Source organism: Arachis ipaensis, chromosome B9, assembly GCF_059453495.1.
Source record: "Arachis ipaensis isolate K30076 ecotype BB chromosome B9, ASM5945349v1, whole genome shotgun sequence".
In the NCBI taxonomy this organism is placed as follows: Eukaryota; Viridiplantae; Streptophyta; class Magnoliopsida; order Fabales; family Fabaceae; genus Arachis; species Arachis ipaensis.
This window is the reverse complement of record NC_142444.1, coordinates 88,508,736-88,525,272: the sequence shown is the minus strand read 5'-3', so window position 1 is coordinate 88,525,272 and position 16,537 is coordinate 88,508,736. Positions and strand designations below refer to the sequence as shown.

The 16,537-nt window shown below is 36.4% G+C and overlaps 1 protein-coding gene across 1 annotated transcript; it reads right to left on the bottom strand.

Moving 5' to 3' along the window:
- Positions 1-14,649: 14,649 nt before the first annotated feature.
- Positions 14,650-16,049, bottom strand: LOC148545371 (agamous-like MADS-box protein MADS1; the record flags this gene model as incomplete). The annotated part of the gene is made up of 4 exons (XM_088499056.1): positions 14,650-14,711; positions 15,288-15,387; positions 15,505-15,566; positions 15,960-16,049. Coding segments are annotated over 4 exons (276 nt in total), but the record flags the coding sequence as incomplete, so codon positions are not given.
- Positions 16,050-16,537: the final 488 nt, after the last annotated feature.

The following is a 16,537-nucleotide window of genomic DNA, read 5'->3' as shown; positions in this document are numbered from 1 at the left end:
GCGTCGCAATGACGAAAATCAGCGTGGCAGATTTTGCCCCCAGCAATTTTTGGGCTGTTTCTGGCCCAGTTTTCGGCCCAGAAAACACAGATTAGAGGCTATAAAGTGGGAGAATCCATTCATTTAGAAATCAAGACATACACATTCACAATTATTAGGATTTAGATGTAGTTTTAGAGAGAGAGAGGCTCTCTCCTCTCTCTTAGGATTTAGGATTTAGATTTTTGGAATTAGGATTCCTCTCAGTTTATTGTTATTTCTCAATTTCAGGTTCAATGTTCCTTCTTTTATTTATTTTCCAAATTTAATTTATGAATTCCCATGTTAGATTTGATTTCTTTTATTTATACAATTTGAGGTATTTCGGATTTATGATTTTTATTTAGCTTTTAATATTCTTGGTTTTAATTGATGAATTGATAAATTGGAGACACTTGAGTTATCAAACTCCTTGTTGATTGAAAATTGGAATTCTTTGCTGATTGATTTGAATTCCAATAACTCTAGTCTTTTCTTAGGAATTGACTAGGAACTGAGGAATCAAATTGATTCATCCACTTAACTTACCTTCATAGTTAGAGGTTAATTAAAGTGGGAGCAGAATTCAATTCTCATCACACCTGATAAGGATAACTAGGATAGGACTCCAATTTCTTATACCTTGCCAAGAGTTATTATTATTATTAATTTAATTTATTACTAATTTATTCTCCTTGTTCCCTATTTCAAAAACCCAAAAATATTAATTTTTACATAACCAATAATAAATGATACCACCCTGCAATTCCTTAAGAAGACGACCCGAGGTTTAAATACTTTGGTTATTATTTTTATTGGGTTTTGTTACTTGTGACAACCAAACTTTTGTATAAAAGGATGACTGCTTGGTTTAGAAACTATACTTGCAACGAGAATTTATTGTGAATTCTAAACCATCAATCTTCAGTTCATCAACACGTCACCCACGCGGACGCATGACCAGAGAATCATCAAGCGACGAGCACGCATCATCCATGCACACGGGTGATGTTGGTCACGTGACTCACTTAAAGGCATAACGTTGGGGAGAAATCCAACTCATTTCTTATGCTTTTGAACCCAAGGATTGCAAGGGAATAGGGGGAGCAATCATAGAGTAGTTTTCATCATGTTGTAGGTAGAATTCTAGAGAGAGAAGCTCTCTTTTCTCTCTAGAATTTAGGGTAGTTTAGGTCAAATCTTCTTGGATCCAACTTTTAATTCTTGTTTTGATTTAGTTTTCCCATTTAATTTCTTGTTGTTACATCTTTATTCTTCTAGTTTTACTTGTCATTTCCTTTATTTTACTCTCTTTTATGTTCATGCACTATTGTTGATTTCAATTTCTTTTTAATACAATTTTATGTTTCTATGTCACTTGATGTAACGACCCAACTCCCAGTATGCCATGGTCATACAAGAAGCTAAGTGTTACTAACTTGTCCTTCCTAACTATTATCTATTATTTAATATATGAGCGTGTGCCTTGTTAGAACGTTACTAATTTTACGAGTAACTTTTTTTTTATTCGCTGCGGATGATAATTTAAAAATAAACAAGCATACACTAAGAGCAATAAAAGCAAGCATAGAGAAATATAGAAATATAGCAGATAATATACATCATGTACACTATACCAAAACATGTAGCTTTTACACAAGATTAAGTCAGTTTACATCCTCGTCAACCTACGTAGCTAATATATACATGACATTCTCAGGGCCTGGCCTATACAAAAAGCCGCTAAACTGGCGCCCAGGCTAGCCTAACCACTACATAGCTCCTAGCTCTCGGGTGTACTAACACAAGTGAGAGACTAACTATCAGATAATGTCCGACTAGAGTGTCATCAAAAGAATGCCCCTTCCGCAGTCAAACTATATCTACACGTGGCCGTTCGGAGAATCGCCGTGAGGCTCGTCCATCTCCTCATCCTGCTCTATCTCTATCTCAAGATCCTCCTCCTCCTCATCATCCGCAACTACAACTATATCCTCAGATCCACCAGAAACAATGCTGTCACTATGTACAAACCATTCGTGAGCACAGGTCCGTTCGCGTATATAGGAGCTGTCCCACCGTCCGGTAGTGCCGGCTCATCAGGCTGTGGAAAGTCAGGGATCGGCTCAGGGGGAAAATCCCACTCTGGTGGTATCACAGGTACGTAGTCACCAGCTAACTCGTGATCGTCAGGAAGGATAGGCTCAAGTACCGCCTCATTCAAAGGTTGAGCTGGTATAGGGTGTCCGGGATCATCAGGAAAAGGATGTCCAGGTGCGTCAGGATATAACCAGGATAAGGGAAAGTCGTAAGGAGCATCGGGGTCAAAATGAGGGCTAAACAAAGGATGTTGAAAAGCTTGATTAGGTAATGCATATCGTCTAATACGAGGCTCCAAACCCATAATAAAGTAACTGTGATGTACCGGATCCTCGTAGACGTAAGGGTCCTCGAACTCATAGAAGATCACGCCCGTCTCCATCTGAGGGGGAGGAAGGGAGAGAAGCGGTAAGAACTGGGGAGTTCTTAGTAGGGTCGGGGTTGTTAGTTACATTCATTTATTCATTTTCGTTTAGCAGATGGATAATAGAATACAGTAAAGTAGTAAACAGAAGTTAAAAATAGATAGAAAAACAAAGAACAGAACATAAACAGAAGAATACAAGAAGATAAAGCTCAGACATAGCACTCGAGCAAACACACATAAAGAAATAGATCGCACACAAGTAAGAATGCAACAGAGAATGATGCGCAGACAAGAATGATGCATGTCTAGTCCTAGTACAGGCCATGAGCTCATGTGTCGGTTAGCACCTGCATTCCCGACATTTATCCGGTCACGAGTTCACGATTTCCTGGATACGATTTTCCGTTCAAATAAATGCGCATATAATTATTAGCAGCTCTATTGAGACAGCCTCTGCTTTCTACTCGCAGGAAATATATACTCTTGGGAACGGAAAATTACTCTTGGGTTGCCTCAGGGCAACAGATAAATAAACAAACATCTCTTGGGTTGCATTAAGCAACAAACAAATAATTAATATCTCTTGGGTTGCATTAAGCAACAAATATATATATAATATCTCTTAGGTCACCGCAAGTAACAAATAACTTTTCAATAAGCCTTTTGCTCTTAGTCTCTTTACCCTGCTCTGATTTCTCTGTTTAACATGTGTATTTAAAGCTTATGTAAATTTCGGTATGAATAGTTAGCCTGTCCCAAGTATAGGTTCATTAAGTCTATACCGAAACAGTTTAACTTTTCATATAATACCTAACTCTAGTCGCAACTCAAAAACTAACTATGTTGCCCTAGTTCACTCACTAGTCTCTGTCTGTTTTTCTGTCATTAAAACTTTACAGACTTTTTCTTCGATTTTTATCTTTTCTTCAACTTTTTATCTTTTATTTATCTTTGCCTCACTAATATGTTCTTACCACTCCCTAAGTGTTTTATGAAGGTAATTATGAGATTCTGCACTTAAAATTGTCTTTCTAAACCTTTTACAGAAAACTGCCTTTTTCGCAATATTTTATTATTTTTATTAAAATATTATTTTTAATTAAATATTATTGTTTAATATTTTATTATTATTTATTATTTTATTATTAATTTTCGAAAATTAACTTACCTTTTACTTTTAACCTTTAAAATTCACTTTTTACCACCCGTAACTTTTAATATTTCTACTTTTACCCCCTAACTTTCAGAAATTACCAAATAACCCCTTAAACACCAAAAATTTTACTTCTTTTCCCTTTTAAGGATCTAAAGCCTGTTCTTCAATGTTCTTCATCACACTCAAAGTGTTCTTTGTGTTGTTCGTAAATTCTTCAGATTCTTTCTTTGTTTTTACCCGTTTTTCAATCTTTTCAGCAACCGATTTTTACCAAAATTCAGAAAAAATTATCAGCCACTAAAACCCCATCTTTTCTACATGATTTCAACATAAATTGAATCTCAATTTAAGCCTAGGGTTTCGTTTTTCCAGCTTCCCCAAGAACATGAACTTTAAATCTTGAATTTCATCAAATTTCATCGAAATTTCACCAAATTTTCACCAAGAATCAATTATGTATGCAACCAATTTTTAGCACAGCCAAATCATACAAAATTCACACAACTCAAACACAAATAATCAAGATTAATTTCGTGACACCCTACCTAGTTTTGCTGCTCCTAATTCAGTTAGACTTTCAGGTAGTCCTTAAGCACTTTTTCCTCCTAAATCACATGAAGAACAACTTTAAATCCAAAAATCCTCAACTAAACATATCTCCCTCAGCATGTTAGGAGTTGATTTCTAACCTTAGACTTGCTGGAAGTTCACATTTCTTGGCCCTCAAGTCAAGTTAAGCATGATTCCTAAGGAAGAACATCAAGAAAACACATGTTTAAGCATGTTTCCTTGAAACCGAATCAAAAGAGAGATGGTGCAGCCAACTCACCTTGATTCCAGCCTTGATAAGTCATATGATCATGTAGAGAAAGAAGAGAGGATCATTTTGGTCGAATTGGAATTTTGATTTGAGTTTTAGTTCAGCAGAAATCAAGCTTTAAAGATTTTGAACTAAGAACTTTTCTCTCTTTTTCTCTCTTCCTATTTTCGGCCACAAAGTGGAAATGAGCCAGCCTTGGGGGTTTTGGGGGTGTAGGGTGAGTTGTGATTGGTTGGCTTGGAGGTGGATTAAAATAATATTAAAATATCTCAGGTGTATAACTACTAAAACTAGATGTATCGCAACACTTGTAAAAACATCTCTAAAAATTATTTTCTGAGCTACTAGCATAAATGACACTAGTAACATATTTATTATGAGAATAAAACATGTATAATGAGGCCTTAGCATTGCTAAAGTAATCAGAGAGTGCTGGTGCTAAGCTGCACCAGTAAACTGTGAACCCGGTTAAACCGATTTTCTATTTTTAACTAAAAATGACCAGGTAACCTTATAATATTATTCAAGAAGCTTCTAATACTAATATAATGATAATATCATCATATTATCTCTCTTCTCTCATAAATCGAGTCTAGTTTGTCAAATTGAGACTATTTACGAAAAACCGAATCAAAACTCCTAACCGATACGGTTCAAAAACTAGGTTCTTCGTGACCGCGTTATCGAGCTTGCCTTAGAAAAGGTTCTAGCTTAAAGATAACATAATAACAATGAGGATTGAGATACTTGATGATATATTCAAGGTTCTCCCCTTACTGATCCTCCAGAGAAATCCGTACTTTCAGAAAAGATCTCGCGTACTCGAAAATCGGGGTTGTTACATTCTACCCTCCTAAAAGAAAATTTTGCCCTCAAAATTTCAGTTACCTGAGAACAAACGTGGGTAATCAGCCTTCATTCTATCTTCCAGTTTACAAGTGTGCTCTTCTACTCCTCTTGGTCCCCATGCTACTTTGACTAAGCGAACAGTCTTGCCTCTCAGCTGCTTATCACTTCTTTCTACGATCTGAACTGGTGATGCTTGATATGTCAAATTATTTTGTAACTGTACTGTCTCTGGTTGTAAAACGTGACTCTCGTCGGGAATATATTTCTTAAGTTGCGAGATATGAAAAATATCATGAAGGTTTGACAGATATGGAGGAAGGGCTACTTGATAAGCTACTAGACCGACTCTTTTAAGTATTTGGAAAGGTCCTATGTATCGAGGGTTAAGCTTTTTAGTCTTAAGGGCTCTACCTATTCCAGTAGTCGGGGTTACTTTAAGAAAGACATGGTCTCCCTCACTAAACTCTAAAGGGCTATGTCTATTATCGGCATAGCTCTTTTGACGGCTCTGTGCTGTCTGGATCTTCTGACGAATCCCCTTTATCTTCTCAGTAGTTTCTTGCACTAAGTCTGGACCTAAGAAACTAGCTTCTCTGTTGTCATTCCAACATAATGGTGTCTGACATCTTCTTCCGTAGAGAACTTCATATGGTTCCATCCCGATACTTTCTTGGTAACTGTTGTTGTAGACGAACTCAATCAATGGCAAATATTTATCCCAACTGCCTTGGTTATCCATCACACAAGATCTCAGCATGTCTTCTAATGTCTGGATTGTCCGCTCTGATTATCCGTTTGTCTGAGGATGGTATGCTGTACTCATGTGCAATTCTGTCCCCAATGCTTTTTGAAAAGCTTCCCAGAATCTGGAAGTAAACATCGGATCTCGATCTGAAACAATTGACGAAGGTATCCCGTGCAATCGTATGATTCCTTGAATATATATCCGCGTCAGCCTTTCTAAAGTACAGTCAACTCGGATCATAAGGAAGTGCGTCGATTTTGTCAACCTGTTCATAATCACCCGAATGGCATCGTGTCCTGTTGCGGTCTTTGGCAATCCCGTGACAAAATCCATAGTGATTTGCTCCCATTTCCATTGTGGTATTTCTAAGGGTTGTAGGGTTCCTAACGATTTCTGGTGTTCCACCTTCACCTTCTGGTAGGTTAAACATTTTGAGACATAATCAGCTACCTCTTTCTTTAAGCCCGGCCACCAGAACATTTGTTTCAAATCCTGATACATCTTTGTTACTCCAGGATGCATAGAAAATCTACTTTGATGAGCTTCTGTAAGAATCCTTCGTCGTAAATCTCCAGAGCTAGGCACACAAACCCTATTCTTATACCTCCATAGACCGCTATGATCTTGTTTTACAGATTCTGGTTCCTCTGCTTTCATCCGTCTCAGCATCATCATCATTTCTGAGTCCTGTGCTTGTGCTTGCTGAATACTAATCTTAAAATCTGGTGTTATGTGCAACTGCGCCAAACGGACTCCACTTGACGTCTCAGTCATAGCCAACTTAAGGTCCTCAAATTCCGCAAGTAGCTTCTCTTCCTTTATCATCATCCAAGAGATACTCAAATTCTTCCTGCTCAAGGCGTCTGCCACCACATTCACTTTTCCTGGGTGATAACTTAACTTAAAATCATAGTCCTTTAGGAACTCCATCCACCTTTGCTGTCGCATATTAAGATCCTTCTGGTCAAAGATATACTTTAAACTTTTGTGGTCAGAGAAAACTTCTAGTTGAGCACCATACAAATAGTGCCTCCAGATCTTCAGAGCAAACACTACTGCAGCCAATTCCAAGTTATGCATCGGATAATTTCGTTTATAAGGTCTCAGCTGCCGGGAAGCATAAGCCACCATATTTTTGTCTTGCATCAGCACACATCCAAGTCCTTTATGAGAGGCGTCACAGTATACTTCAAAAGGTTTCTGCGGATCGGGTAGTACTAGTACAGGTGCAGTTGTTAGCTTTTCTTTAAGCATCTTGAAGCTTCTATCACACTCAGCCATCCAGATAAATGGAACTTCCTTTCGTGTAAGGTAAGTCAAAGGTAAGGCTATCTGTGAAAATCCTTTGATGAACCTCCGGTAATAGCCAGCAAGTCCGAGGAAACTCCGAACTTCTATAACGGTCGTAGGTGGTTCCCATTGCACTACTGCTTCAATTTTTGAAGGATCCACTGCAATTCCTCCCTGTGATATAACATGTCCCAATAATGCTACCCTCTCTGTCCAAAATTTGCACTTTGATAGTTTAGGATATAACTTCCGAGTCCTCTGTCCAGAATTTGCACTTTGATAGTTTAGGATATAACTTCCGAGTCCTCAGTATCTGCAATACAGTCCTTAGATGCTCTTCATGCTCTCTTTCTGTCTTCGAATAGATGAGAATATCGTCTATGAAAACTACTATGAACTGATCAAGGTACGGACGAAAAATACAATTCATGTAATCCATGAAAATTGCGGGAGCATTAGTTAGTCCAAACGACATAACCGTATACTCATAGTGACCATATCAAGTTCTAAATGCAGTCTTCAGTGTATCTGACTCTTTCACTCGAATCTGGTGATAGCCCGATCGTAAATCAATCTTCGAGAACACAGTTGCACCTTTTAACTGATCCATCAAAACATCTATCCGTGGAAGTGGGTACTTGTTCTTGATAGTGACTTTATTTAGCTGTCGGTAATCTACGCAAAGTCTCATTCCACCATTCTTCTTCTTTACTAGTAATACCGGAGCTCCCCAAGGTAATGCACTGGGACGAATAAATTTCTTTCCAAGTAGCTCATCCAACTGCTTCTTCAACTCTGCAAGTTCCAGTGGTGACATCTGGTACGGTGCTATGGAAATCGGTCCGGTTCCAGGTACAAGTTCAATACTGAATTCTATCTCTCGCTGAGGAGGAAAGTCAGTTATGTCGTCCGGGAAAATATCAGGAAATTCCTTCACCACTCGGATTCGTTCTAAGCTTAGTTCACTGTCACTCGAGCTAGCCGCTAACAGAACGTACCCCTCACAATCACTCCCGTCTAATGTAACTCTTACAGAATTCAGATATAAAGTATGAGACAGAAATGGTTTAATATCTAAACTATCAGACGGAATAATAGCAGTTCTTTCAAAACAATCAAGGAAAACATGATACTTGAACAACCAATCTAATCCTAAAATAACTTCTAAACCATATAGAGGCAAACAGATTAAATCATGTATAAAAGTCCTGTTCCTAGTAGTAAATGGTACTTGTAGGCACACTAAACTGGTCAAAGTATTCTAGGATGCAAGTGTATGGACAATTAAATCAAAATTTAACTCAGAGAAATCTAGTCCCAACTCACGAGCAACTCTTAAAGAGATAAAGGAATATGATGCACCCGAGTAATACAGTACAGTTAGAAATTAATTTCTGACATAACACTGACCTTGGATCAGGGCGTCTGATTGCATAGCATCATCAGTAGTCATAGCAAACACTCGACCTTGTTGCTAGGTTCGTACTGGATTCCGAACAAACTTTCTTGGGTAGATCCTAGCTGGATGTCCAGATTCCTCACAAGTAAAACAAGCGTTCATTCCTTACAGCATCCAAATCTCACAAAGCCATAGCCATGGAGATCATAACAGCTATGAGGATAGCTGTGTCTTGCATCGATTCGTCGTTCGGAGCTCGATTAAACTATGCCTATTCGCAGTCATTAAGGTCCTATATGCACCAAACAATCAACATTAAGGTGATTAGTCTTAATATCTCAAGGTACAAACATTTCCAAAATGAGCGCTCATAGACATTCATGCCAAATGTATCTTAAAGATGATGCACGGAAAACTTGTCTCATAACAAATTTCCTTCGGCAAATGTACCGAATTTGTCGTCAAGTAAAAACTCACAATAAGGTGAGGTCGAATCCCATAGGGATTGATTGATCAAGCAACTTTAATTAGAGAAATGTTCTAGTTGAGCGAATCAGAATTTGAGTTGAGAATTGCAGAAAATTAAATGGCGGGAAAGTAAATAACAGAAAAGTAAATGCTAGAAATAAAGAGCTGAATGTAGATGACGGAAAGTAAATTGCAGAATCTTAAATGGGAATGGGGTAATTGCTCATAAAAGTAAATGATAGAAATTAAAGAGAATGGGTAAGATCAGAAATGGGGAGTTCATTGGGCTCAGGAGCGGATCAATTTCATTTTCATCTCTTCCTCAATCAATGCACTCATTGATCTCCTTGGCAATCTTAAGTGATCGAATTACAATTTCTTGTAATTTAATCTCTCAAATCTTGATCAATAGCCAATTCCTTGGTCAATTGCTCATGAGAAGAGACGAAGTATGGTCACTGATTATACCACATGCATTTCCCAAATCAAGTATTGAGAGGATTATAGTCACATATCTATCCAAACCCAATTTGGTCCAGCATGAAAAAGCATTTCTAGCATGATCTCTTCATTCCTCTTTCAAGGTTCAGAAGAGATCCAAGTTTGAATAGCTTCTTTTCCAAGATAACTACCCAATTGGATGAAGATCGAAAGCTTTCAAGTAAAATCAAGAGAAAAGATAGAAGAAGAATAATGAAAACTAGTATTGATCCATCAAATTACAACAGAGCTCCCTAACCCAATGAAAGGGGTTTAGTTGTTCATAGCTCTGGAAAATGAAAACAAAGGTGGAGAATATATAATGAAACTAGAAGTGCAGAGAAAGTAAAATATAGAGAGTAGTTCTATGCCAAGAGGCTCCCTATAATTTTCAACTCCCATTTTAATTCAAAGCTACTCCTATATATACTACTCTTCTGATCTTCTAGTTGGCTCTTCAAGTCTTGGATATGGGCCTTTGGATCTTGAGTTTGAAGTAGTTATCTTCTTCATTGGGCTTAGTTTTACTTGCAGAGAGAAAGTGTGAAGTGGGCAGAGACTTTAGCTCAGAACGTTAGTGGTGTTAACGTTTAAGTGGAAATGTGGGTTCGAGAACGTTAGTGACAATCACCTTTTTCACTAACGTTCCTCACCAAAGTAAGAGCCACGTTAACTCCAATATTAGTGGCACAAATGTTGCTACTAACATTGCCTCTTTGTCCTTCACACACGTTATTGGGACTTACCTTTCCCAATAACGTTGAGAAGTCTCCCCCTTTCCTACATTAGAGTCCACGTTAACTTAGTTAACGTGGCTCTTTTAACGTAGGCTTGCCAACCTTCGAGAACGTTAGTGACACTTACCTTTGTCATTAACGTTCCAATGTGCCCCTATTTCTCACGTTAGAGTCCACGTTAACTAGGTTAACGTGGCTTCTAACGTGTCCATGCTAGCCATCTCCAACGTTAGTGACAAAGTTGAGTGTCACTAACGTTGGCTCATCATTCCCTTATCCACGTTAGCTTCCACATTAACTAAGTTAACGTGGGAGTTAACGTGGCTCATTGTGGCTTGTGTGGGCTCCTTCCAACGTTAGTGACATTGTTAGGTGTTACTAACGTTGGCGATCACCTTCCTTCTTCACGTTAGCTTCCACGTTAACTAGGTTAACGTGGGAGTTAACGTGGCTTATTGGGGCTTGTGTGGGTTAATCCCAACGTTAGTGACAATGTTTGGTGTCACTAACGTTGTCAATCACCTACTTTCTTCATGTTAGCTTCCACGTTAACTAGGTTAACGTGGGAGTTAACGTGGCTTATTGTGACTTGGCCAACGTTAGTGACAAAGTTTAATGTCACTAACGTTGGCTTCCCCTTTACTTCTTAACGTTAGAGGCCACGTTAACTAAGTTAACGTGGCAACTAACGTGGCCACTTATGAGCTTGGTCCAACGTTAGTGACAAAGGTAAATGTCACTAACGTTGGCTCCATTTCCTTTTCTCCACGTTAGAGTTCACGTTAACTTAGTTAACGTGACTCTTAACGTGGGTAATGATGGCTTCAAGAGCGTTATTGGCGATTACTTTTCTCATTAACTTTGCAAGTTACTCCCATTCCACGTTAGGAGTTACGTTAATTAGATTAACGTGGCTGCTAACGTGGTTCTTCCTTGCTTCCTTTGTCCTGAAATCAAGCAATAGAGTGCATCAAAGTTCTAGTTCAAGTCATGGGAAGTACACACTACAAAAAAAATGGTCTATGGTCACGGTGAAAAACCGTGACCATAGCTAGTGAAAAGGGTGACCATAGGTCTATGGTCACGGTTTTTGACCTATGGTCACGGTTTTTCTGCCGTGGCCTATTCTCTCGTGGCCATAGACCTATGGTCACGGTTTTTTTATCTATGGTCACGGTTTCTATGGCCACGGTTGTAATGTTCAAATTCTGGCACTTTAGGCCACGTTTTTTTACCGTGACCATAGGTTAATCTATGGTCACGCGATAAAACCGTGACCATAGCCCATCTATGGTCACGGTTTTGGCCGTGACCATAGCCTCTATGGTCACCCCTTCCCAAAACCGTGACCATAGATAAGGCTATGGTCACGGTTTTGGCTGTGACCATAGCCTCTATGGTCACTCCACCCAAAACCGTGACCATAGCCATATCTATGGTCACGGTTTTGGCCGTGACCATAGCCTCTATGGTCACCCCTTCCCAAAACCGTGACCATAGCCATATCTATGGTCACGGTTTTGGCCGTGACCCTATGGTCACCCCTTCCCAAAACCGTGACCATAGCCATATCTATGGTCACGGTTTTGGCCGTGACCATAGCCTCTATGGTCACTCAACCAAAAACCATGACCATAGCCATATCTATGGTCACGGTTTTGGCCGTGACCATAGCCTCTATGGTCACCCCTTCCCAAAACCGTGACCATAGCCCTATCTATGGTCACTCTACCTAAAACCGTGACCATAGCCATACCTATGGTCACGGTTTTGACCGTGACCATAGCCTCTATGGTCACCCCTTCCCAAAACCGTGACCATAGCCTTATTTATGGTCACAGTTTTGGCCGTGACCATAGCCTCTATGGTCACCCCACATGAAAACCGTGACCATAGCCTTATCTATGGTCACGGTTTTTTACCGTGACCATAGCGTCTATGGTCACCCCGCATTAAAATAGTGACCATAACCTTATCTATAGTCACTGTTTTCACCGTGGCCATAGCTTATCTATGGTCACCCCTCCTTAAAACGGTGGCCATAACTTATCTATGGTAACCTGTTTTATTTTATAAATTTTTTTAAAGCATAATCACATTCCAAAATGATGATAATCACAAAATAAATCTAAGAATGAGAAATTCAATAAATGTAAATCATAAAAGTTTCATTAAAAAGTAGATATCCATTACAACACTAATCAAAATAGAGTGTAATTTATCCATTACATGTATTATCGAATAAAATCTCTTATCAAAATGTAAAGAAGACATCAAAATAATACATTTAGATAACCAAAATCATTATAAGACCCATCCCATCTTATATTTGTATTGAACATATTTTCTTCACATCATATCCTCCTGCTAGCAAAAGAAATAAAGAAGTTAGAACAGAACAAAAATATTTTTGATGATGCATGCAGTGCAGTTGAGTAATGAATATGGAGCACAAGTTAAGTAAGTCAATCAATATGAAAATTTCAACCACTAAATAACAAGGAGCATTTGCATGTGGTTTTGAGCCATTTGGTAATGTTTATATGTTTTTAATCTATCTTTGAGTGGAACTTCAACTCCCCTGTTGAAGTCGCTTAAAACTGAAAAAAATCCAGCACAAAGAAACAACCGCAACCAAAATAGAAGCTTAAAAAACAAGGTAATACCGAAATACTATTATTAGCTTCCAACCCATCAAACAAATCAAGTAATCAAGGTAAGATGCTCATGATTAATCCCCATGATTAATCCATCGTTTATAACCTTCGACAAACCCATAGCAAATAAGATGCTCATGTACGTCTTCTCGTTCACGCCAATAAGTATTTCCACACTTTGCACAAGGACATTGGATTTCTTTTCCAACCGGTTTTCCAATTACGAAGGCAAACTCTAAAAAATTATTTACACCAACTATGTACTCGTTCTCAAATCTTGGTAAATCCATCCAATCTTTTGACAAAACATGATTAAACCTAAGAATGCAAATATCTGAACTTACTAAACATGATCTAATAGGTCAATTATAGAGACAATCTAGCTACCATATATCCGCTTACTACCCTAGTTAAATGTGCTATCAAATTATTATATATGGCAATTACGAGATAAACTTACTGCTTAGTTCCTTCATTTTGAGATGCCATATGAAGTTGTTATAAACGGTACCGCAGCAACTTCTGTTGTCTTTACCAGTACGAAAAAATTATCCTGTACACAAAACAAAGTCAAAATAATCACCTCTAAATTAAATCAATCCAGTAGCATAACAAGATAACTAATCACTAATCACAAATCACAAATCACTTGTCATAAATTCAAAATTCAAAACACTCAGTGCCATAAGTCTATAACAAAATCGCAGCTTAACAAGTCACTAATCAACATTTTATTATTACTTTATTTATTTTGTGTAAACTATCTATTAGAGTGTGCATATAAAAATATTTTCAAGCTTACAAAAATTTTAAAAGTTGAAAGTAATGCTAATATTAAGAATCGTTTTTTTCTTTTTGGGTTTTGGAGAATAAAGTTATTTGTAAGAAGGCTATTATAAGAAATCTCCAATTTGAATGCCATGTTATCCACGGTGACTGTGGCCCATCTACACAATATATATATATATATATATATATATATATATATAAGGCTATTATATTAAGAGTTCTCCAATTTGAAGGCCATGTTATCCACGGTGACTGTGGCCAATTTACACAATATATATATATATATATATATATTTTTTTTTTCTTTTGCAGAACTTGGGTCTAGTGAACTTGGGTCTAGTGATCTGGATTCAAATTCAATTGTAGCCTTTGAAAAATAAAAAATCATTTAGTTGGAACTATGATACGGGCTTTATGCTAGAAATGTATCATTTAGTCTTAAGAATCAAACACAAAAATTAGTATTTTTATATTAAAGTCAATTTACAAGTATTTTTTTTTTCATTCAACTCACTCATCGAAGGGGTTCACTCAATGGACCATAATTGAAACCAAAAACATTGAAACTTAACTAAATGATCGTATGAACATAAATTTAAATTGTAAGAGAAACAAGTAGAAGAATTTATTCCTGCTCACTGTACAAATACATATGTAAACTACTATTGACAAGAGTTTAAATACAAGTAAGAATATCATTAGCTATTGATTTGAATATGGGAAAAATAAAAGTTCATTAACCATACATCTAACCTCCAATATTCCAGGGAAGCAAAAAGAGAGAAGATCCAAGCATTTAAGCAGCCACTTTTTTATGGAGGATAGAAAAATAAGACCTGGAAAAATTTGAATATGACTGTTAAAAGGTACTCAGAATCATAGATAGTTAAAGAAAAAAATTGGTATAAGATAAATTGAACTAGGATTGAGACATTGAACACATTGGTAGAAGGCTTGGTATAAGAGTTTAAATGCAAGCAAGAATTTGAATGCGTACGTCAGACCAGGGATCAAAAACAAATCTACAACTTGGATTTGGAACAAGGACAATAATGTTAAAGGAATAGGCAAATTAAACCACATGTAACAATTCAAATTAAAGTATTTATTAATTATTTTTTTTTATTTCTCAACGTATTTCTAATTTGATAGATAAAAAATTAATTTGTTGTAAATTTAAATTTTATTTAAGAGTTTGATATTGACTAATAAATTATTGCATATATAAAACAGAATTCAAACTCTCGATACTTATCTAAATAGACGATTGATTTGACCATTCGATAAATCCAAATTGATTGTACTTATTAATTATTAGCAAGTTCTTTAACAAAACATATATTATGTTTATGTATTAGAATGGCCTAAATTAATTGTGATCATTAGTTATTAATTATATATAATATCTATACCTTTCTAGATCGAACTCTGCTTAAACCTTTCTCCAATCTACTCTCAAGGTTCTTTAGTTCCTTGAGGCTCAGAGAGCTAAGAGCTTCACCAAGGATGTGCCTGCAAATCAAAACAAATTAAACATCATTAATTATTAATTAATAACATGGATGCATATACATTAATATAGAATTGAGATAGTTAGTTTTCTTAAAAGAACAAAGAAATAAAACTCACCTATTTAGATTTTGAATATCACGAATCTGTCTTCTTAATTTGGATGATTCTTGCTGATAAAACTAATGATATTCATAAACAATGTTAAATATATATGACAAAATAAAGACCTAGAAATATAAAATATAAATCACTAACTGAAAGGAATAGTGATTAAAAAAAAGATAACCTACCTAGGCCTTGAGCCCCATTAAAAAGGATGGACTTCTATATTTCAAAACTAATTAATAATAATGTGCATTTTTTTTTATATCATGTGTTCAAATTTTTTTTAGTTTTTTTTTAATTATATTATTTATCTTAAATTTTAGACTTTAAATTACAAATCTTTAAATCTAAATCCTAAATTATGAACTTAAAAGAAAATTTAGCTAATATTAATTAACTAAAACTTAATTTTCTATAGTCCCATACATATATAACATCATTATACTATAATTAATAATATAATTTACCTGTGTATTAGCTTCAGATACAGATTCTGTGTTTGAGGAAGCAGCACTTGCTTTCTTATACCTTTCGATAGTTCCTCTAACACTGCAAATAATTATATAATCATAAAAAATTAAATCAATATTAGTTATTATCAGAGATCAATTAGCAATAATAATAAACAATATAATATTGAACTTTAAAAGAGCTAAAATTATAATTGTGACAGCCAAAGAGTTTGCAGAGGAATTTCGGTCATTTCACATTGGTAGAAGGCTTGGTGAAGAACTTGCTACTGAATTTGACAAGTCTAAAAGCCACCCTGCTACTTTGGCAAAACACAAGTATGGAGTGGCAAAATGGGAACTCTCAAAAGCTTGCTTATCAAGAGAATATTTACTCATGAAACGCAATTCCTTTACCTATATCTTCAAATTTTGCCAAGTATGTCTTAACATTATTATTCGAGTTTTATAATTAAGTTTCAAATCCATTACTAATTAATGAACTGAAATGCACCGAGATTCATGAAATCAGTAGCTCAAGGTGCCAAGAACCATGTGAAATCAGCACAACAGAAGGCTAATAGCAACAAGAAGAA